The sequence below is a fragment of the Colias eurytheme genome, chromosome 4 (assembly GCF_061535395.1).
Source record: "Colias eurytheme isolate Ceu_HAF_F1 chromosome 4, ilColEury1 Martin Lab GWU primary, whole genome shotgun sequence".
Taxonomy (NCBI): domain Eukaryota; kingdom Metazoa; phylum Arthropoda; class Insecta; order Lepidoptera; family Pieridae; genus Colias; species Colias eurytheme.
In genome coordinates this window covers 7,147,290-7,171,279 of record NC_142983.1, presented here as the reverse complement: position 1 = coordinate 7,171,279, position 23,990 = coordinate 7,147,290, and the positions used below count along the sequence as shown (strand labels likewise).

At 31.1% G+C, this 23,990-nt stretch overlaps 1 protein-coding gene across 1 annotated transcript in view; it reads left to right on the top strand.

Annotated features, from left to right (window-relative positions):
* Positions 1-5,058: 5,058 nt before the first annotated feature.
* Positions 5,059-23,990, top strand: part of LOC149909062 (ATP-binding cassette sub-family G member 1-like) — a 29,638-nt gene continuing 10,706 nt past the window's right edge. The window contains exons 1-2 of the mRNA XM_090120670.1: positions 5,059-5,350; positions 11,663-11,780. Of these exons, the coding sequence (XP_089976796.1) occupies positions 5,242-5,350; positions 11,663-11,780 (227 nt within the window). The 5' untranslated portion in view covers positions 5,059-5,241. The remainder of the gene's footprint in view (positions 5,351-11,662; positions 11,781-23,990) is intronic.

Here is a 23,990-nt window from a genome sequence, read left to right as displayed (position 1 = left end):
GAAGGTTTATTTGAGCAATATTTGGTTTAGCAGATTTCGCTTATTTGCTTAATTTTCCATCAATCATTCAAGGTTCGCAACTAAGTGAGATATCGGAAGCAAATCGATTATACATTTTCTAAAAATACGTAAGCCATTTTAAACAGGATACTGCGAAAATAGCCAGTCAATTAAAAATGATTAGATACATTGAGGATGTACAAAGAGAGATTAATTTGATTACTATACTAACATGTTTTTATAATTTATTACCAAAAAAGCTCGTTTTCGAGATTCACACGTTATATTCTATATACTTAATATTGTGATAAACTGTAGCCAAAGTGATTTTAAGCATACACAATACGTCATTATTTAGAGTTTTCTTTTTATTTTTTTATTCAGCTAATAGTAATTAAAATGGTACCTACATGACGCATGACGTTCTTTATGCATGGTAAATTATAATTGTCTTATTTTGACTCGTGTAATGGGATTATCGTGTCGATCACATGACGCGACTTGATATATTATTTAAACTTTATATATTGAAACTTTAATAATAAAAAGTAAAAAAAACTAAAACCCAACTACGACAAAAAACGACGCTGAAAAAGTATAAAACAAGATTTTCAGAATACTGAACTGAACAAAGATGCTAATGTAGTTGCAAGTAAATGGACACAGTAGACTCTACCAAGATGCCTTCGTTGTAAATTGACAATAATGTTATACAATACTATTCTATAGTATGCAATATTCCACTATGTAGAGATAAATTTTCATGTTTGGAAAACCCACACGTTGTAAAGTGCTATGGTAGATATGTATATGTAACGTGTGACTACGCCTACGGTGTGTATGTCCAGGATATTTCTATCCTTAGCGCTTTAAATTCTTTTTTATCAACAGTTTAAATTAAATAAATAATATGATTGTCAAGAAAGTCCTACTCCTATTTCTAGACAAAGCAAATACTTCACAAACAAATTATTGCTCGTTCACGCACGTTATAATTATTGTTTTTTTATGGTTCAGAAGATAGTATTATCTTCCTTGTTTTAAAAATATTTTGGTTTTCAAAAAAAACATAATCGTGACTCAATATTATGGATAACTAACTATCCAATTGAACATTTTATAGAATAGTATTTCATACTCCGACTTTTAATATCTCCGACAATAAATTAAAACATTTACATCAATATTTTGTTAATATAATAAGGGTTTTTTTTATTTATTTATTTTATATTATTGTATTTATTTTATATATATTGTACATAATATACCAAACATAAATAAGCTATTCTATAATTACAATTAAGATACAATGAAAACACACGGCACATACGTACTAAAAGGCGGCCTTATTGCTTAAAAGCAATCTCTTCCAGGCAACCCTGATTGGTAAGGAATGTATGCTAGAACGCGACTTGGCGCAAATTCAATTAATAAATTAAGCATTAAAATATAATTAATTAAAACAATATATATATAAACAATATATATATATATATATATATATAATAACAATAAAAATAAAATAAAATAAGTATATAAATTAATATGCTTACGTAAATATAATAAAATACTTACATATTTTATAAATATACATACACATAATAGTACATAACCTACTAAATACACTACATACAATACGAAAGAATAAACATTATAATATAATCTAAAATAAATATAAGCAACACATTATAGAGATAGGAAATGATTTTTGACAAGAGCTTTAAAACTTTTAACATTTTGCGCCCGCCTAATGGATTCAGGCAGAGCGTTCCAAAGTTGAATAGCGCGAGCAGTGAATGAAGAACCATAGAAATTAGTGCGGCGAACCGGTACAGAAAGAAGCAGAAGATTAGAAGAGCGAAGAGAGAGTGAATTATTTGAACTAAGGTAATTAAATTGAGTTTTAAGATAGCCTGGCGTTTTAGGGTCAAACAGAACACAGTACAGAAGGTTAAGTATGTGGGCATCCCGGCGACGACGGATGGGCAGCCAATTAAGTTTTTTACGAAATTCGGTGACATGATCAAATTTACGTAAGCCAAAAATAAATCTGATGCAGAAGTTTTGCACCCTCTCAAGGATGTCTAACTGATACTCAAAAAGATCGGGAAATGAGGAATCGGCATAGTCAAGGAAAGGAAGTAGAAGGGATTGGGCTAACGCAATTTTGGTGGAAATCGGTAGAAAGTTTCGTAAGCGGCGCAAACAGGATGCAGTAGCAAACACTTTTTTTCGAATTTGCTTGATGTGTTCCGACCAGGATAAGTGCTGGTCGAGGTGCAATCCAAGACTTTTAACAGTTTTGCAGATAGGGATGCGAGTACCATCGACCACTACATCCGGCAAACAATCCCAATTAACTTTGCTCATAAGCGGCTTGCTTCCAATTATAATTATTTTAGTTTTTGAGGGGTTTACCTTTAAACCATGTTCCTTGCTCCAATTGACGATGGCTGCGAGATCAGTGTTTGTACGAAAAATCGCTTCAGAAAGTTCAGGCAGGGCCACGTGCGAATATAGTTGGAAATCGTCTGCATACATATGATAAGGAGAAGAAATGTTATTGGAGATGGAGTTAATAAAGATTGAGAATAAGAGAGGAGACAACACGCCACCTTGCGGAACCCCGGCATGAACATTGCTCCAGGAAGAGGTTAGGTTCTCCACTAGAACACGCTGCCGACGTCCCCGCAAGTAACTTTGAAACCAGTCAATAGCCGTTGGAGATATGTTAATAGAGCGTAGCATAGCCAACAATACCTCATGGTCGACGGTGTTAAAAGCATTGCTAAAGTCAAGCAATGAAAGGATTGTCAACTGCTTATTGTCAAAACCCAGGCGTATGTCATCAGTGATTTTAATAAGTGCAGTGGTCGTGCTATGACCTGGGCGGAAACCAGATTGATAGGGGTTAAGGAGATTATGGGAATTAAGGAAGCGACTTAACTGCTCCTGCACCAGCCGTTCTAACACTTTCGACAGGAAAGGAAGAATAGCAATGGGGCGGAAGTCAGAAGCAGAGACAGGATTCATGGTTTTAGGGAGAGGCAAGATATGAGCATCTTTCCAGATAACAGGAAATGTACTCGAGGAAATAGAAAAGTTAAGGATGTGTGTGATGACAGGATTAACGATAGGTAAAATAGGAATAATCATGCTCCGACCAATGCAATCACTACCAACAGCCTTCGAAGTTATAGACAATATGCTCTTCTTAACACCACAATCGGAAAATTGACTTAAAATAAACGGAGGATGGCCAGAAGAAGATAATGAATTAAGAAAACTTAAGGTGCGCGCTTTAGAATTTGTGTTAAAATCCAAGAGAGGATTAGAAAAGTGAGAATTTAGTTCATCAATAGTAACTGTGTCTGGAATGGAATTTTGCGCGGCCTTTCCAATACCGAGGGATTTGAGAAATTTCCACGTTTTGCTTGGTTTTATTATGGTTTAGGAAAATAACGATTGATGATTGTATGATTATACAAATACAAAATTAAAACGTTTTCTACTATAATTTGTTTGTTTCTACTGTAAATGATTTTCAAATAATTTAATTCAAATTTATAAAAAAAACTACATTTCATGTAATATAAGCAGAAGAGTAACACCTGATTATTATTATTTTTATTTTTTGCCAGTTCTATAACTGATGGCAAAAATTAATAAAATTGGTGCGTAGAACTTTTCGTAGTATTAATATTTTTCTTATTTATTTATCTTAGTTAAGTATACTTAATGGTATAAGAAAATATAAACCATTTAACCAATATTTAGAACTAGCTGCTCCGCGCGGTTTCACCCCCGTGGCTCCACTCCTGTTGCCCGTAGCGTGATGAAATATAGCCTTCGTTGATAAATGGGCTATCTAACACCGAAAAAATTTTTCAAATCGGACTTTATAATATTAGTATAGATTAAAAGCCGTTACATCGCGCGTTACACGAACAGAAAAATGATGCGGGTAGTTAGAACAGTGGAATGTTGTGCCAATTAAGTGATATTTTTATCTATTCCGTGTGAAGGAATAAAGGCTTAGAATGTCAAGATGATAATGATGTTTATTGAAAAAGCTATCAAAGAAAATCATCCTACACGTGGGTGTCTGCAGAAATATGTATACTACAGTATAGATCCTACTATGGAGTAGTATATAAGTATAAGTAGTATATTAGTAGTAGGAGTACTCCTGAGACACAGTGTTTTACTAATTCAGGAGCCTATGGATTCATATACAAGCTGTAGGTACCTATTTATTATGCCAATAAAGATTTTTTTTTTTATACATTCGCTACATATCCATTGTATAATACAGCACATAATATATTATGTACGTATGGCATTTTTCTATCCCTTTACACTTCATAATAATTTTCTTTGTACACTAAATATAACAACATTAAATATTAAGACAAGGTAGGTAACAAAGATAATGCTCTACATTTTATGCTCTACCTAAATTTGTCTCACCATTTTATTAGTTATTTGTATTTTTTTCGATAATATTGAAAGTTATCATTATAAGAAAGGCTTTATCTATCTTTATATGGATATTATTATTATGGATCACTAAACATCTGGTAGGCTACGCATTATTTGATTAAGCGCGGTAGAGTCGTCAGTCGACATGCCGTTGAGATAAAACGAGATAACGTAATAGAAAATTCGATACGACGTCAATATGAGTTTAATTATATCAACAATTATCATGCTATACCCTACAGACATACATACATCAATAAATAATGATAATACTTTGCCTGTTGTGTGGTTTAACCCAGAAACCGCACATCTACAACATAGAGCAAATTATGCGCTTGCGCATGAAAGAGCAATAAAATATTACGTTTAACATAATAATATAAAATGAATTGCGTAGTCGCCGTCTTGCACGTGCGCTAGTGAAAAATGAGTTATGGCTGGTACTGCACTACGTTACAGATATGTTATAGCGACTGGATCTGTCTTCCGATAAGGGCAATCAGCTGCTCGTAATTTGACAGCTGTGGCGGGGAGAACGGCCGATAATTGGATAGTAGGAGCACGTAGCAGCGTCCGCGCAAGCCGCAGCTAGAGCCTCCTCAGTTCCCCACTAATCGCTTTCGCGTCAGGGCGTCGAACCGCTAGAGCGCAGTCGACGGTCCTTTGTTTACATCTTGCGCCCCTTTGTGTCCGCCACCGCGCAATGGAACCGTGCTCTTTGTTATTGTGTAGTTAACCAGTGACAGTGATTTTGTTAAAATGGTTATCGATACTCAGTCGGAGACCACCTCGTCGTCCATAGCTGAAGATGTAAACATAACTTTCCAAGAGATCGGTTATAAAGTGCGACATAGCCTTTTCCCTGGAGGTACATTTGATTGTAAACAATATATTATTTATTTAATTTTTTTAGTCGATAAAGTGCGATTAATGTGTGATAATTAGAGAGCATTATGATAAGTGGGTTCAGTGGTCATAATTACTTTTACACTGACACACGGTTAAGTCAATAAACAATGAATGAATTATGTAAGTTACTCGTAATAAACATTATACTGTAACACTTCATTGTTGGTATACGTATCGCACTGTGGTCTTGGTTATCGTTCATTTTATCAGAGCAAATATAGTTTTGAATTAAATAAGTTTAAAACCAACAGTTCGAGACAATAATGTAACAAATGACTATTGTCTTTCCGGGATCTGTAACCAGTTTGATGGCATTTTTCTATCTCTTTATAAATGTATTCGGGAACCAGATTCGAGCAACTTTCTCAAAGCTCGCTGCACTCAAAGATAGCTTTGATGAATTCAAACGTTTCTGTTTTGAATCATTTGCAGTGGTAATAGAAATATTTTTACATTGACATACATTTAACAATTACACGGGTTCTTAACTTTATTGATGATATTTTTACACACACAAGCCCGGAATTAAGAACACATGTTAACTATTTATAAACTATAGCGACGTAATGTTATATATAGTTAGCAACAATATTTAAATCAGCCGTTAAAAGAATTAATGTGAATGATTGCTTAACCTGTTTTTATTTTAATGTGAATTGAGATAATAAAATATTAAATCTGACGTTTATGTAGATATACAAGTTTTGTATCATAATGAGTATATTTACCTAAATGTTATTTTTCGCAACAAATTGAATTTAAGTATCTTGTTAAATATTAAATTAATTAAATTGTAATTATTTTTCTTTTGAAGAAAGAAAGTGAATATAAAATATAAAGAAATTATGTTTCAAAATTAATTACTACTAATGTTTAATGATCTCTAAATCGTGAGCTATAAAAAATGTTTGATTACTTATTTATTACAATAACATTAATATTTTTATTAGCAATCATCATGATAGAGTGATAAAAATATCAATTTAATACATTGTTTATATATTTATTATATTATAGCTTAGATTATTTGAGCATGTCTACTCTCTGGACGATAAGTGATAACAGACCCCCTACTTTATTACTAAACGTACATACCTATACATAAATTATGACCCTTGTCTGTTCTTTCCGCTACGGAAGTAGGTATCTACGCCAATATTATGCTTTGACGGAAGTCTAGACTGTGTAATGTGTATATGGCACGCGCTCTACCGTTTCTTTAAATAATCTCAAACAATTAAAAGACCTTTACCTATAATTTAATGTTCAAATTTTCCAAGATTATGCTATAGCTTCTAGGCTCTAGCAACTCATACAAACACGTTTGATATATTTTTTATTTTTTTATAATAAGTACATTCAGACCAAAAAAAAATCAAAATATTTTCTATTCAATTTTGTTGCAGCCAATGGAAGATTTACATAATAAGTGATTAATTTATAATTTTTATAAAAACAATACATCCGTTACGATTATAAAGACGATTTCAAATGTAGAGTTTATGAGAAAATTTATATTATTACTTATTTGCTTTACAATTCAGGGTTGGCACGATATAATCATATTTGAATAAAAAAACTAGTTTTCCAGCCTTCATTCGCAGTCGGTTTCTTAATTTGCTGTGAACAATTCCAAATGTAGAAAAAACTCTTTCTACAGCAGCTGAAGAAGCTATCGCTCCAAACAATTGCATCACCACTGGGAAAATTTTCGACTGTTCGTCTTCCCCAAATATATTTTTTGTGACATCCACCACTGTAATGGTGTCACATTATTTATTATTTCTTCTGTGAACATTATACTTTTGAATGGCTTTGATTTTGACTTAAGTTTTACTATCAATGGTAGCAAAACTGAACCATCATAGTGTTTTCTTGCTAATGATTGTTGGAATTAAAGTTGCTGCGCGTGGATTCCCCTTTTGTTTCACATTCAATAGCACGTTAGACTAAAGGGAAATCCCCATACTGTCTTTTTAGGCACGCGGCGCGTTCCGTTTCGCACAAAAATACAGTTTATTAAATAATAAAACAAAAAAGTAATGATTAATTAGGATTTTTTCAATAAATAATTATGCTTTATTCGATTTTTTCACAAAATCATGATTTTTTTCCAACCCTGCTATACATATTATGTGCATGCAATGTATATGAAAAATCAGACTAAATGTAAACTCATTTAGTTTCATTCACCAATTCGATAAATCCTATTGTTCTATACTATAGAATCTATAGCATAGAACAAGGAAAAAAATAATAATGATAATATGTCATGAATAGAGCTTATCATGAGCTTAATAAATATTCAACTATAAACTACGTTACGGTTCTGTAGATTCGATTCCACAGTAGCTAGTTTTAAGTTGTTATTGTATTATATTATTTTAACAAGTGATGGAAATAGATCGTCTGCGATAATGAACTGAAATGATATTAAAATTTAAAAGCATGTTTGAAACATGTTTTTAAAATATACAATGAGCGAGTATTTTGTATGCTCGAGTTTTTTTTAACAGGTGTAAGTACCTGTGCTAATTAAATAAACTGTAGGTTTTTAATTTTTATGCCCACAGGAAATGTAAATGTGATAAATTATTAACGTTATATCAATAGTTCTCATTACTTAATAGTTTTATTGTGACGTTTCAAAAAGGGCAACATTAGCGGAATTTCTATGACTAATCATTCATCTGTTTATAAAATTATTAAACCTACATAGTTAATTGGTCCATTAATGCGGTAGTATGTACATAGTTACCTACATGGCATACGATTCCATATAAAAAGTGTTTACATTATATTCTGCTTGAATACATTTTTTATCGCATTCACAATAAATGGCGCCACGAAGGAACTAGCTTCCATTTACATAAAAATAAATAAATTAAATTCCACCATAATAATGAGACTTTGTATACCCACGGACGAATTTAAAACTCTCTATTTCTTTCCTCTGTAAAGAAAAGATCTTAAAAAAAGAAAAAAAAATGTTAAATCTGTAAGCAGTATAAAGATTTAATCGCACTACTACGGGTGTTCTGTTTTTTTTAATGCAGTTCTAACATAAATGAGAATACGAAATAAAAATCCATTGAAATACCCATTTAGTAAATAAATGGTGCCTAAAAATCTTTTTGTACGTACAATTATAAATAAATAATTGAACACGAATCTTCAATAATATATCTACAGACGATGTTTTAACATTTCATAATATTACCTATGGTTATCAGAGCACTTCATTATTATCGAAGTGGATTAAAATATCAAACGTGTATAAAGACAACCGACAGTCGTTTACAAATTGCAATACTATTTCATAAAACAATTTGCTATTTTTCTTAGACGTGCATAGGTCTAATATTAGGTTTAATACCTAAAATTAGACCTACCGTTTGGACTTATCACTACATAGTAATAGTATATTAGTTTTATAAAATAATGTGTGTAATGAAGTGTCAAATAAATAAATAAATAGTATAAAACAAAGTCGCTTTCTCTGTAACTACTAAACTAACTAACTACTACTACCTAACTAACTACTAAAACCTTCCTCTTGAATCACTTTATCTATTAAAACAAAAACCGCATCAAAATCCGTTGCGTCGTTTTAAAGATTTAAACATACAAAGGGACATAGGGACTTATAAATACTTAATATCAGCTAAGTATTTGAGATAAAAATTAATCAATTGTTCGAAATTTGTTTTCTTAGGTTTTATCGTAGACGATCATTTTTATTTTGTAAGTTGAACAGCCTACCTTCAGTAACAGTTTGATAACAAATAAATCATTTATAGTATTATATCTAACAATCAGTGATTAATTTTTAATAATAATTACGTACCTTCATAGAGCATTTAAAAAGGTTATGAATTCCATTTTTTTTTAAAGGCACCCGTCATCACAGGGTGTTCGCGCCACCTCTGGATTATAGTCCAGAGACATTTTTTGCATTTATTTATTTTTTTGCACGAATGTAATTAAAATACAATAAAAATACAATATAAATTTTTAAAAACAAAATAAAAAAATACTGGTATAAATTACTAATAAAATGGCTAAAATACAACAATTGCTTAAAATAGATACAAATAAAATTTAAATCAAAATAAATTATGATAAAAATTCAGAAAAAAATATGAATTCTATTTGAATATAGGTATGCATAATTTTATGAATGAAATGAAATAACATTTAATTGCGATATCTCGTATTTATCTATAATTCATTTGGATATTATATAGAAATTATATGCTTCGAGTTCAAGTATCAAACTTTTATTTGAGCAAAAACGAAGTTTACTATTAACTTTATATTAAGTCCCGCTCTCATAAAACAAATACTTTTATCATAAAAGTTTACAGGGTTATCATGTGACATTTAAAATATTCGCAGTTTTATCATTTCAATAATAATAGTTTAACGAACATCACATACCTGATAAGATCGTATGTATTCTTGGTTAAGTAATAAAAATTAAACAGTTACAAACCGTGATAATTATATTTTATTCCCTATAAACGATTAACGACCCCCTTTGATGGATTAGAAATCCATACTAATATTATAAATGCGAAAGTAACTCTGTCTGTCTGTCTGTTACTCAATCACGCCTAAACTACTGAACCAATTTGCATGAAATTTGGTATGGAGATATTTTGATACCCGAGAAAGGACATAGGCTACCTTTTATTGCGAAATATGTACCACGGGCGAAGCCGGGGCGGACCTCTAGTGTACTATAAAGTGAAGTCACTCACGCGACAGCCACTGTACCAAGGAGGCAGTCGCTTTGATGGATTAGAAATGTACTATACTTCTACAAAAAATACAATATTTAAAGTTCTCCATATCGCAAAATGAACTTTCATTTACTTATTTTCATAACAGTAAACGTTACTATCGCTTTAACTATGTCTTCAAAATAGGCAAAACTACAAACACTTACAGAATAACAAAGTTGCCTTGCATTATTTGTAGTTCATGGTATCTTATCTTGAGGCATCCTATACGATAGGAATGCCCTTTTTTAAATTGTCGCTAGTCAGTAAATAAATAATCCTGGTGAAGGTCACAAAACTAGGCTATTGGGATTTTAACCTTAACATTAATTCTGTTATTGCATTTGAAATGTACACAAAACTGTATTTAAAGTATCCATAATTATCAGCTGTTTAATTGTTCTGGACTTTGAACGTACAATGACAGAATATTATGGACATTTACACAATGATACTTTATAAATGAGATATATTTTAGAGATGAATCATGTTTAATAGCGGAATTTATTTTATTTATTCCCTATTCAGAAACTATAAGCTCCATTAACTATTAATAACATTAAATACAACTACTAAATACATAATACCTATTTGAATATCAACAATATTGGAATATCATTCTTGCGTATATGTGATGCATCTACAATCAACATACCTACTAATTTTTAGTCATGACAACAGTAAAAACAATCAGATAATTTGGAAAATCCAAAAGTGCACGCCTCATAATTTTTTTTTAATAAATATTTATTAATTATTATTTTTGTTTATTTAATAACAATTAAACCACATCGAATCAGACCCTGAAAAATGAAAGGGTTCTATTCCTGAGCATACTCAAGCGTAAGAGAAAAAAAAAGACTCGATTAGTAAAGTATTTCGGTCGCTATCGTGTTAACAAGAAAAAGGATCCGCACATACAGACACACGGACGTCCAAGACAGAACTTTTTTAAACTGTTTTTTAACTAGTTTAATTAACAAAAATGACATCAAAAATATCATGAACGTTAAAAATAGGGTCTTTTCTTAATATGTGTGTGTATGTATTATCTTACAAGTGCAATGTATGATACATAAAGACATTTTAAGTTTGAAAAATCAGATGTTTTGCGCGAAGTGACAGTAGTACCCACCTCAACGCTTCGCTTATGAGGCGTGCAATAAGTTAAATGTTAAGATAAATTGGAAATTAAACATACATATTACACAATCATTACCATAATGGACTTATTATCATCCGCCCATATTGTTTCCACCGTTAGAATACAGGTAATACAGGCGACTTCTTTGTGAGAGAATATCGAGGTCCCGGTCAAGGCCAAGTGTGCAAATAAATGCATACAAATTTTAAATTTCAAACTTATTAAATTAACCATCGACTCTTGACTTAGCAACTGAGCAGTGAGCTAAGACTTAACAGGACCTATTAATGTATAGATTGTCTTATTTATTCTATTAATATTGATATTAATTATTTTTTTATAGGACGCAAGACAATACTGAACGGAGTCAGTGGACAATTTAATGCCGGCGAGTTGAGTGTTATCATAGGACAATCAGGCGCAGGAAAGAGCACTTTGTTAGACATCCTCGCAGGATACACGTAAGAATATGTACTTATACTATAATTTTGTAATATCACTAACCACGCCTACACATGCACTCAGTGATAACGAAATCTTTTTGTGTTATGTATGTATGCTTAGCATTCTTTTAAAACACATTCAATACCGTTCATATACAGGGTGTAATCGTTAAGTGTGCACAGGCGATTATTCCGTAACTATTACAGATATCAAAAAACTTTAAACTGATATCGAAAGTACTTAACCTAATGAGTAAAATGGCCATAATAAATTTTTAAAAATAATACGAGAAATATCTAAAAAATTAACTTTAAACCCTCCCATACATTTAGTATGAGATATGAATATCCCATGTACATGGGTTGATCCAAAAGTAATGATAATCAATATTAAACAAGGTCATTACAGTTAAAATAATTATGTATTTCTCTAGATAGTCTTCTAACTAGATAATATAATTCGATATTTTTTTTCCTTAACTTAGAAAAAAAAAACTTTGACTTCATCTACAAAAACCCCTCAAAATCGGCCATCACTTCGCTGTCGTCTTAAAATTTCTTGTATCGACGGTGTTTCTTGTGCCGAGGTAAGAGATAGAATTAACTAGGAGCTAGATCTTACAAACAGGGTGGGTGTTCAAGCATTTTCAATGCCGATTTTTGATTGGCAGCCATCGCAACTGACGCTTTGTGATCTGGTGCGTTGTCTTGGTGAACCAACATTCAAGACCGAAGTTTGCCATGTCTCTTTTTCTTACTAACCTACCCGCAATCTTTTAATTTGGTCTGTGTAGTAAGAGCCCTGTGTAGTAGTGGCTACCTTCTTAAAATATTCCACATTTCTTCAGCGTCCCAAAAAACTACGGCTTTAATCTATCCCACTAATTTTCACTTTGAAAATCTTCACCGTCACTTTGGAAGCTCGCATCCAGGCCATTGATTGTTTCTTGGTTTCAGCATAAACATGGTGAACCCAGGTAACGCCCATGGTCACAAATCGTGACAAAAAATTATCCTGATCTCATTAAAAATTTAGAAATTCACCCTCTAAATGTCGAATCGTTGTTTCTTCTTTTCGTCGGGAAACATTCTGGCACGCACTGTTCACATTAAAATTAATGTTAATACTTGGAAACGTGGCCTGTTGATATAATTTTTTTGTGATAACTTAGTGATTACATGAGCAAGCATAAAACATTTATTTTATATTTTTATGTGCACAGGAAATACCCAATTATCATTACTTTTGGATCAACCTATACATTTAATATGAAAGATTTTAGCTTTTTTTTTGTTTTTTTTGGTTTTTTGCTTTAATTACTTCGCAAATTTGGAGGGAAGTTCATTTAGAAACTGTAAATAGACCTCCTCATTGTATTGCACAATAAGGACGTCACTTCGAAAATCTACTATGAATACAAAATGTATGGGAAATAAATTGTATGGGAGCGTTTAATGTAACATTTTTGGTTATTTCTCGTTTTATTTTTAAAAATTTATTATGGCCATTTTACTCATTAGGTTAAGTACTTTCGATATCAGTTTAAAGTTTTTTGATATCTGCAATAGTTACGGAATAATCGCTTGTGCACACTTAACGATTACACCCTGTATATGGTCACTCTAACTTTTAGCCTTCAACTATGTACTTGTACTAGGTAGGTATATATATTCGTGCATTAACTTATAAACCATTTCAGTCTACTAAAAAAATTTCATTTGCTTCGCTTCTAATAAAAGTTTATAAAGACCGCTTTTCATGTTTAATCATACACACCTGTACTATCAATGTTCAAAACTTGTTCAAAATCTAGAAACCGCTAAAAAGCTCATATATTTAAACGACCTAGCTGGCGACAAATCGACGATATCGTTAATAGCATCGATACAACGCTTCTTACAAAACAAGCTACGCAAACTATATATATATTTCACACATGTTCGAGTTCAATGGCACGGATTCTTCATAGAGCTTAAAATAAGTGGGTGACGGTGACTAGTATAGCTAATAGCTGCATAGTGTCCCCCAACGTTGTATGTATTTATTATCAACAACAAGCTTTTCTTGGCTTTGCCCGTGTTACCCCGATATAAACATAAATAATATATGATACTCCCTCTATATGGTTTCTAATATGTATTATAAAAAACGGTCGACTAATTTTATAGTTAAATCGTTAAAAACAATTAGAAAATTCATGTTTCCTCTTTATATTATTACTATAGAAGCTTGCAAATGTTTCAATTATATCCTCAAACATAACTTACTTACTTATGACTGAAACAACAGCCATTCATATCCTGTATATTTGATACTAGTTTATCAATTAAAATAACAATATAAAACTTAAAAAAACGCAAAACTAAAACTCAAATAAGATAGAATGTTCAAAAAACATCTAATTCGTAGTTACAAGTTTGTGGAAGAAAGGAATAAAACGTTTCTTTGTAATAAATGTAATTTAATGTCTTTGTAATTTATATTACAAACACGCACGGTAACATTTCATGTATAAATGAATTGTTTGTTTTCGTCTAATTGTTGATACTCACTCGGATTGTAGAAAGGAAACATAGTTACTGCGTAATGCGTATAAACTAATGTTTTGTATACAACTAGGAAGTAGCAATTAATAACAAAAATACAAGCACTTATTATATAACACTTCGTGCCTTTAGTACAATGAGTTTTTAATAGCATTTGATTAATTTGAGGTTTTATGAATAAAGAACCTTCAGTTTTAAACTTTTAATACAAATTATGCCAGGAATGTATAGTAAACTAAATTATTTAGTATTACTATAAGGAAAATATTATCAAAATCGTATCAAACTTGCTATGTATAACTTCCGTTATAACAAGTTTAGACTAAGTACTCGTGTTTATTACGTGTTGAATTATGATATGATATATCTATTAATATATTGATCTGATGTCATTTATTCTATTTAAAGACAATATTGTTCAAATATTTTAGTCAGGTTTTCTTTATTTTCCATTTTACATTTTATTGTATTAGAAATAGAGTTGAAGACAATTAAATTTGTTACGAATAACGTTTTATCGATTTTTCTGTAGGTGATAGAGTGTGAAACTCTTCAAACGTGTAGTAAAGTTTCTACTGAATATCCTCTCTTACCCATAAAATAAAATGCATCAACGTTTGCACAACACTGAATACGAGTTTTCATTTACACTAAAAGATCACGAAAGAATGCTCTTGCTCTAGCTCTAGCTCTAACTCTAACTCTAACTCTAAGTAAGAATGTCTAAATGCACCTGAACCGTATGAAAAGCACGCTAAAGCCTTCGAAAATGTAACGTTTTAATGAACGAACTACGTACATAATATCTAAATCTTGCCGTTATAATACATGGTTATGATTGACATTTTAATTGACATTGACCCTCTTTAACAACATCGTTACATAATTTCACTTTATTTGATTAACAATATGATTTCACGCAATATTAATGTGCATGATATTATTTACAATTTTTATAAACCCTTCATTTCTATAAAAATTGGATGCTGTTGATCCTCAGGGATTGAATCCTGCTTAAAATAACGTGCTTGGTTAAAAAATCACGTATAGGTATGTTAGGCTCATGTACATCTTACTTGTTTTGTTAATGTTTTTGAATCATCGTAGCATTTTAATTTTAAATAAATATTTAAGATAGAGATAACAAAAAACTCACCAAAAAAAATATTTTGATTCAAAAAAGAACCATATTTGGTTCTTTTTTTAATCAAAATATTATTATTATGTTTATCTTACTAAATACATGTATACATAAAAACGTCTATTACACAGTACAAAATATTTAATTAAGGTAGTCTTGTAATAAATTGAAACTTTGAAATAAGTATAGTTAACTAAATTTATCAAAGTAGGTGTTCTTATACATTTGTGCAAAAAGGAAAATCTTCATTTCCTAGAGCCATGTTAGAGTTGTTAGCATAATATATTTATCATAATATATTAAATGCGTGATGCTGTCTACGAACTGCACAATTGAGGTTATATGAGACCCCAGCAAGGTTAAAAAAATTATTTAATATCTATTTCTTTATTGATAAACACTATCTTATTCAGAAACAAGTCTCGTACGATAATTATAATAAATTAATAAATAATTATCACTATTATATAAACGAAATCAAAAGTCTCAAAGCATTATCTCGTCTCTGTTTTAGAAATAAACATAATAAAAGAGATATTTTTATATCTTGTTGCCAATTGCTCGCTTACTTTTTTGGATAATGTTATTTAATACTTATTATTACACTTAGTCAGTTTTATATAACTTTACACTTTACAGATATGCATAAGTGTTATATTAATGTTTATAAAGGATCTTGGTTTTTATACTTATTATCACTATTCTATTTGGCAAACAAAAAATTTCGAATGCATTATCACGTCTGGTATTTACATTGTTAAAGGAATTTACAAAGTTATAACATTATAAGTATAAGGAAAACTGAAGTCACAAAGCTACAATCGTAACATTTTTTTTCTAATATGTCTTTCAAAAATATAATATCAAAATTTTGTTTTGCTCTTTTAAGTCAGACATAGATCATAATATGGCTACCTTAATTTCAACAAAGCATTCAACACCTATTTTACATCGAATGAATATTAATTTATTTATTTATTTATTTCATTTATTCAGCAAAATAACACATAAAGTTACACATAAAGTTAATATCATAAACTTATTTGAAAAATTATACAATAAAAATAGGAGGAACTCCGGTATCTGTGTTAGTAAAAACTGTGCTACAGATACCTGCGCCCACCCCTCAAATTAACTAGAAATGACTATGTTATTTCTAAAATTAAAGATTAAAATTAAAATTACAATTAAAATTAAAATTAAAATTACAGTATATATTAGAATTTCATTACATTGGAGATAAAATTACATTACATTACAATAAACATGAGTGTGTAAGAGAGTATGTATGGGTGTGTGAATGTGTGTATACGTTTGTGTAGAATGTGTGTGTGTGTGTGTTTTTTTTTTTTATGATCTTTACAATAATAGAGCTTCAGTGTCCTCATATGATAGTTTTAATAGATATTCCTTTAAAATCGGTTTTATTTTATTACAGGTTAGAGAGTAAATATTGAGAGACTTATTTATTTTGTTATATAAAAATGAGCTACCAACATTAAAGTGACGTTTGGCCAAATCCGTTCTTACTGCTGCAGTCATGCAGACAATATAATTCCTCCGATGCAACAATATATTAGGATCAAATGTAATTGTTTTGTGTTTTTTTAACATTGCATTGAAAATAAAAAGTTTACGCACAGATAAGAGTTGGCAATCATTATACAAGGAAGAGGTGGAGTAATAGTAGGGCTTACACAACATAACTTTCAACAAGGCTCTTTGCGTTCTTTCGAGTGGAAGTAGTTTTGTTTTGTGTGTGTTGCCCCATACTGTAATACAATACGTGATTAGCGATTGACCTAGAGAGTAATAAACGATTTTTAATAATTTAGTATCACTCACTAGTCTGAGTTTTCTAATAGGGTACATGACTTTTCTAAGTCTAGTTGAGACCATTTGAATGTGACTACTCCAACGCAGTGTCGAATCTATTATTACTCCCAGATATTTAATCTCAGAGACTCTCTCAATTGAGTTACAATCACAGGTATCTGATTGCTGCAAGCAATTATGAGCCGTAATTGAAAATTCGTCATCAGGTATTTGTGACAGATTGCTAGCAAAAGTAACGAATTTAGTTTTATTGACATTAAGGGTTAATAAGTTTCTTTTCAACCACAACATTACTGTTTGTAGCGCGGCTTCTGCATTTTTGTGGCAGCTATTCCAAGAACTACCGTGAACGATCAAGACTGTGTCATCTGCATAAGAAAGTATTTTAGCGTTCGTAATGGGCAACTCACATAATTCATTGACATATATTTGAAACAGTGTCGGTCCTAGAACACTTCCCTGTGGGACGCCATAAGAAAGAGATTCTTCAGTGCTAATATACTCGTCGACTTTAACCAATTGAGACCTATTCTGTAGATAGTCCTTAAATACCTCCAATGCTCCTCCTCTAATTCCAACAGATTCCATTTTGTTAATAAGTATGGGAATAGACACAGTGTCAAACGCTTTGGCGAGATCAAGAAATATAGCTATAGTTTTGTCTCTGTTTTCTATATTTCTTGTGATAACATTAGTTAACTCAAGTACAGCATCTTCCGTCGATCGACCTCTGCGAAAGCCGTATTGATTGTTAGAGATGATATTGTATTTGTTCAAATAGTTGACGAGACGTTTGTGTAAAAGTTTTTCAAAGATTTTAGATAATGACGAAAGGATAGATATAGGTCTATAATTTAGAATGCTGTCCCTGCTTCCACCTTTATGTATAGGTCGGACAATCGCCTTTTTGAATACTGAGGGAAAGGTCCCTTTATCCAAGCACAGATTAATAATGTGCACTATGGGAGAAATTAGGGCTTTCCTAGCTCTTTGGATAATATTGGCTGGAATGTTATCCCAACCAGGAGCACTTTTACATTTAAGGCTGAGTATTGCAGCTTCAACTTCACAGAAATCCACATACAGAAGTGCCATCGAGTTTAACTGTGTTACTTGAGAATTATTCTGAGCATTATCATTATTATTAGTAGGCTTGTCAAAACTATTCACCAGTATTTTAGTTGCCAATTCCTTTCCAATGCTCACAAAATGGTGGTTAATTTTATTAACTGCCATATTTGGGTCTTCGTCAATAGCCAGAATGTCTCTATTATTATTAGATATTCCACCAGTACTAGTTATCTTTTTTATAGCATTCCACGTTGCTCTTGGATTACCCTCAGCCTTCTCGAGCAAGTTTTCTTCATATTTACGTTTAAGATCTTTTAATAGGTTATTACAGAAATTACGATACCTTTTAAAAACTTTCTCGTTAGTTAAGTTTTTTGGATTTTCTTGCCACACAGCTTGTAATTTATCACGTTGACGAATGCATCGCAGAAGCCCAGGGGTAATCCAAGGTTTAATAATTTGCTTACGGTGAGAGACAACAATATGTGATGTAAACTTATCAATTGCTGATTTTATAGTATCCACCAAAAATTGTGAGCAGTTTTCGGGATCCTTATTCTCGAAGATATGTGTAAAGTCAGTATTAAGTAACTCTTCAACTATTGCATCCGAATCAGAACGAGTGACAGTTTTAAGGGGATTAAGTTTTGGTTTACCTTTTTCAATTGACAGCATAATAGGTGCATGGTCCGTTATAAAGGAGTTAATTACAAGAGTTATGGTTTTTTTATTAGTTTTTAACATGACGTGATCTAGACAACTAACATCTCGAGTAGGGAAGAGGTGAGCGGGCATTAGACCATGAAACGCAGTAGAATCTAGATATAAGTTAGTATTAGCATCATTGTCAGGTGAATTTATGTTTATATTTATGTCCCCAAGGATGACAACAGAACTGAAGCTTTTAAGGTCATCCAATGTTTTATTTAAGCTTTCAATAAAGGGGTCTATTTTCCGAATTGATGGAGAACGATATAGTGTTACTAAGGCTAGGTCATTTGAGAACTTGAGAATTAAACAGTTACTGTCGCTAAAATTAGGTTCCAGGATGGAGTATTTCAAGATGGTTTTTACATAAATTACAAGCCCATCGTTCTGATTAGTATACAATGAGCTGTGAGCTGAGTACCCGTCCATTACCGGCAAGTTAACAACTTTGCTAAGCCAGCACTCGCTCAATACAATTATATCGCATTCCATACCCATACGGTGAATAAAAACACTTAATTTATCGAAATTACAATTAATGCTACGAATATTAAGATGAAGTATATTGAGTGGTTTATTAAGTTTTGAAATTTTATTGCTACATTCTTCAGGAGAGGACAGAATATATGCCTCAGACACCTTTAAGGCATCAATTTCATTTGTGTAAATACTATCCATTACAATATAATTGAGTTAGTGAGATGAACTTATTAAAGTGACCTGATTTGATAGTTTGATTACTGGATTCTTTTATTATGAGAACATTGGATTTGCAGTGTAATTCCAGAAAATTTCTATGGGGAGAATCAATATAAATGGTAGCCTCACATATTATGTTAGTTATGAAACAGTTCCTACACATGAATTTGGTGTGATATAAAAGGTAATGAGGTGTATTTTTATTGGTAAAGTTTGCGTTTGAGTTTGTAAAGTGTATATTGTAATTGTTAACAATCATTTTAGAAAAAAATATATTATATGTTGGAAGAAAAATACAGATAACAAAATTATAATGGTAAAGCTTTACAGAAAATAGTCATTTCGAGGTACATAAAGAAGTAAGAATATCTTGCGAGTTTACGCGAATTGCTTGACTTCCCTCCTTTTTCTTCAAATAAACAAAACCACGAGATGTCCAACAAAAGTTGTAATTATTAGTTTTTGCAAAATCTCGGGCTAAATAAAAAAGGTGTCTTGTTTTTGCGGTGAGAGATTCCGACATATAGACTTGTTTAGAAGGACCTTCAATTTTTAAATTTGCAGAGTTGAAGAAATCCGGCTTATGTATCTGATTATATTTTTTAAATGACTGTAGTATGCGTTCTTTAGTTATTACTGAGTTAAATTCGATTATCAGAGGTTTCATGCCTTGTGAATTTGGTTTAGTGCGGAATACATCAAAAATATCCGATGAAGTGATATTAACATTTAAAGCATTGCCTGCGTTCAGAGCTATCTTAAAAAGGTCTTCTTTGGATTCTGTATTAAGTGATGGAATATTTCTCAATTCCAAGCTTGCTCCTTTTTGATGCCTTTCAGCGCTTTCGATTTTATCTAAAATCATAGTCGTATGACTAACAAGAGACTTTTTTTCGTTTATTAAGATGTTAAACTGCTCTTTTAAGTCATCATATTGTTTAGAGATGAATTCCGTAGTCTTGCAGAAATTTGCGAGGGATTTATTCATTTCCTCAAATCTATTAAATAAGGAGGCATATTTCTTTTCATGTTCTTCTTTAAATTCGGTAAACAACTTTCTAAAATACTCCTTCAAATCGCTCAACTCCTCAACGTGTTCCAGTTTACGTTTACGTCTTTGGCTTATATTTAATTGATAAACACTCTATGACACAACAGTTGTAGAGGTCAAAGTACTTGTTATTTGTTCTTTGTTGAATGCTACTATCTGACCAACATTTAGCCAGTTGTATTTAACGATACAGATATAGAATATAAATTTCCTTATAGGCTATCAAAAGACTAATTTATTTAAAACGTATTTAATAAATATAGGCATGCTTTACTCATTTTCCGCTTAGAATGATCGTAATTCAAGAAGTTAAGTTTTGATCAAATCGTGTCTCTTTCATAATATAAATACGAAAGTACATATTTTGTACTACTAATAGAGCATTGATTAATTAAACATCATTACTAAATAATTGTGTTTGTATTTAGAAGCACAGCTAATTAGAAAAATAAACATCCGTTAGTGTTTAAAAAACCTGAATTGTAATTAAATGAGAATCGATTCTTGTAAGTCCGGTATAAGTCATTACATTATAAAATACTCAAACTTAAATATTTATTTATTCAATTAGACTTCTTCTAGAAGCTCTTTTGAATCGTCATAACATATTTTTACATTTACCACCGATTCGGAAAGCAGTATCTATGAAGAAGAACGGGCAAGGATAGTTGCTCTTTTAACTTTACTTGAATGAAAACCCCCATTTTACGTGAAAAGTGTTGAAGTATATGGGAAAAACAGCATGAATCATTGTATACAAACAATTCATCAATGAATAAAATGCTATCGGCAATGTTATCAGATTGGTTTACTTATCTGTCTCTCATACTTGGTGACTCACAACTCTCTAACATTGTGGGATTGCACTAACATACTTACATGAGAGTGACTCAGAACACTTGAACAATTTGGGATTGATACAGATTTGGATTTTTATCACGAAATATATCTGTGTGTAATGTATATGTTTTGTCAGTATATGAATATAAACCTATAAACCGGAAGGCGATTACTATACAATATAATATAGTATTTGGATGATATAGTAACTCAAATCTAATAAATAAATATTTCATTAGACGAAAATACTGAAAAAATATTATTTATTTGCTTTTAAATTTTCAATTTGTGACAGATGCACGTAAAATATATTTTTAATATTATTTTTGAACATTATTTTATATTTATATTTTTTTTTCTTTAGTGATTTCAATCACAGATAATCAAAAACTAAACGCCCAATAATTAGTACGAATTACGAATATGTAATTTGTCTTTAATAAAACCGCGGTGTAGCGCTAACTCCGTTCTATTTCATTGCATTTTCGTGTACATAATTACTTGATTCTATTCAATTTTAACACGATTTTTCTGTTTATAATTATTTTTCATTGCAATTAGTTCACATGTTGAAGCACTATTGGTTATGTTGAATTGTAGAGGGTCTCCGAATTACATCATTTTCAAACAACTGTAAAAATCTTATGAAAATCGGTCTTGCGGTTTTGTAAATTTACGATTGTTTAGTTATTTGTCGTCCTAAATGTGAGCTAATAATATAAAACATAGTCAACTCTTTTATTTCCCTTTTTATATAGGTACTATAAGCACCTAAGATTAACAAAATTTATTTAAGCTTCTATTTGTTCCATTTGACTTTACCTTGTACCTAGATTAAAGTAAATTTAAGGATAAAAATCTAATGGGACTTACAAATCGCAAGAGTCAGCGGGTTTTAAATTTATATACATATAAATATTCTCTACATTCAATCAACTTATGAATTTACCAACGTAGCTATACCAAAATTATCCTTCTAGATAAGTAACTACTACTTAATTAAGTTAAAAATAAGAATTCTTGATTACTTCTCATTAAAATTCGGCCCGATATGAAACATGGATACAACCAATAATAGACTCAATTGAATCGTACGATGTGCATATAGACTGTATAGTATGTGTGTTGATAGCCAAGTCCTCCTTCGTCTGGAAAAAATATAATATATTATAAAAAACTAGCTGCGCCCTGAGGTTTCAACCGCATGGTTCCGCTCCTGTTGGTCTAGCGTGATGATATAGCCTTCCTCGATAAATGGACTATCGAACACCGAAATAATTTTTCAAATCGGGCAAAAATTCAAACAAACATACAAACTCTTCAGCCTTATAATAGGTATTAGTATAGAAGTAAAGGACGCACTATGGGGAGCGTTTTAACATTTTATTGATCCTATTACTGATTAGAATATTACCCAACGACCCACCGTGCTATTGATGTAAATATCAGCTATAATAATCGTTGATATGAAAGTTCTATGCATAGATAACTAGTACGTTAATTGTTTCAACGACAACCTATCTTTGTTTACAACCTCATTGTTCCAGGCGATTGCAACATACACACGTTATATGGATTGTATTATCTTATTACCTTGAATATCAAATGAAATGAAAAAATAAACATAAAATCAACTTTATTGCGCAAAAATATAAATCCTGCATTACCTCAAAAAACATTTAACACTAATATACGAATGTGGGTATAATTTAACTCAATGATAAATACTATTTTATAAAACATCTCTGGGAATATAATCGTATTTTTTTGTCATGACATGCTTGACTTACATTTTACACAATAAACTTAAAATTCTTGAATAAAATTACAATTCACGTACAAAAAGCTCATTTCTGATGAGAATAATTTTGGGCATAAATAATTAAGCTTTAAAATATTTTACTAATGGCATATGGGGATACGTATAATAAGAATTGTATTTGGTAGTCAATTACTAATTTAACTACGGATGCGTGAACAAAAATTATGAAATAATGTGGCAATTTTAGCGACCCAGTAATATTATAACGTAAATTAAGAATAAGAATTTTTTAAGTGTAAGCTTTTTTATTTAAGCCATGTTTCAAAGCTCCTTTATCCTTATCCCTTAGCTTATCTGCCACTTAAAATGACTAATAATATTCGTGACTAATATAAACATATTTGTGACTAATAATGCATAAAAATTTATGTCTGAAAGTATCTGGGGTATCATGGATATTATCAGCAATCGGTTAAACCCTTAAAATGAGTCAAACTGAAGATAATATAATCTGAGAATCTCGTAGTACATTATCATACACTTCATGTCACAGGCAAAGAGTCTGAAACTCGA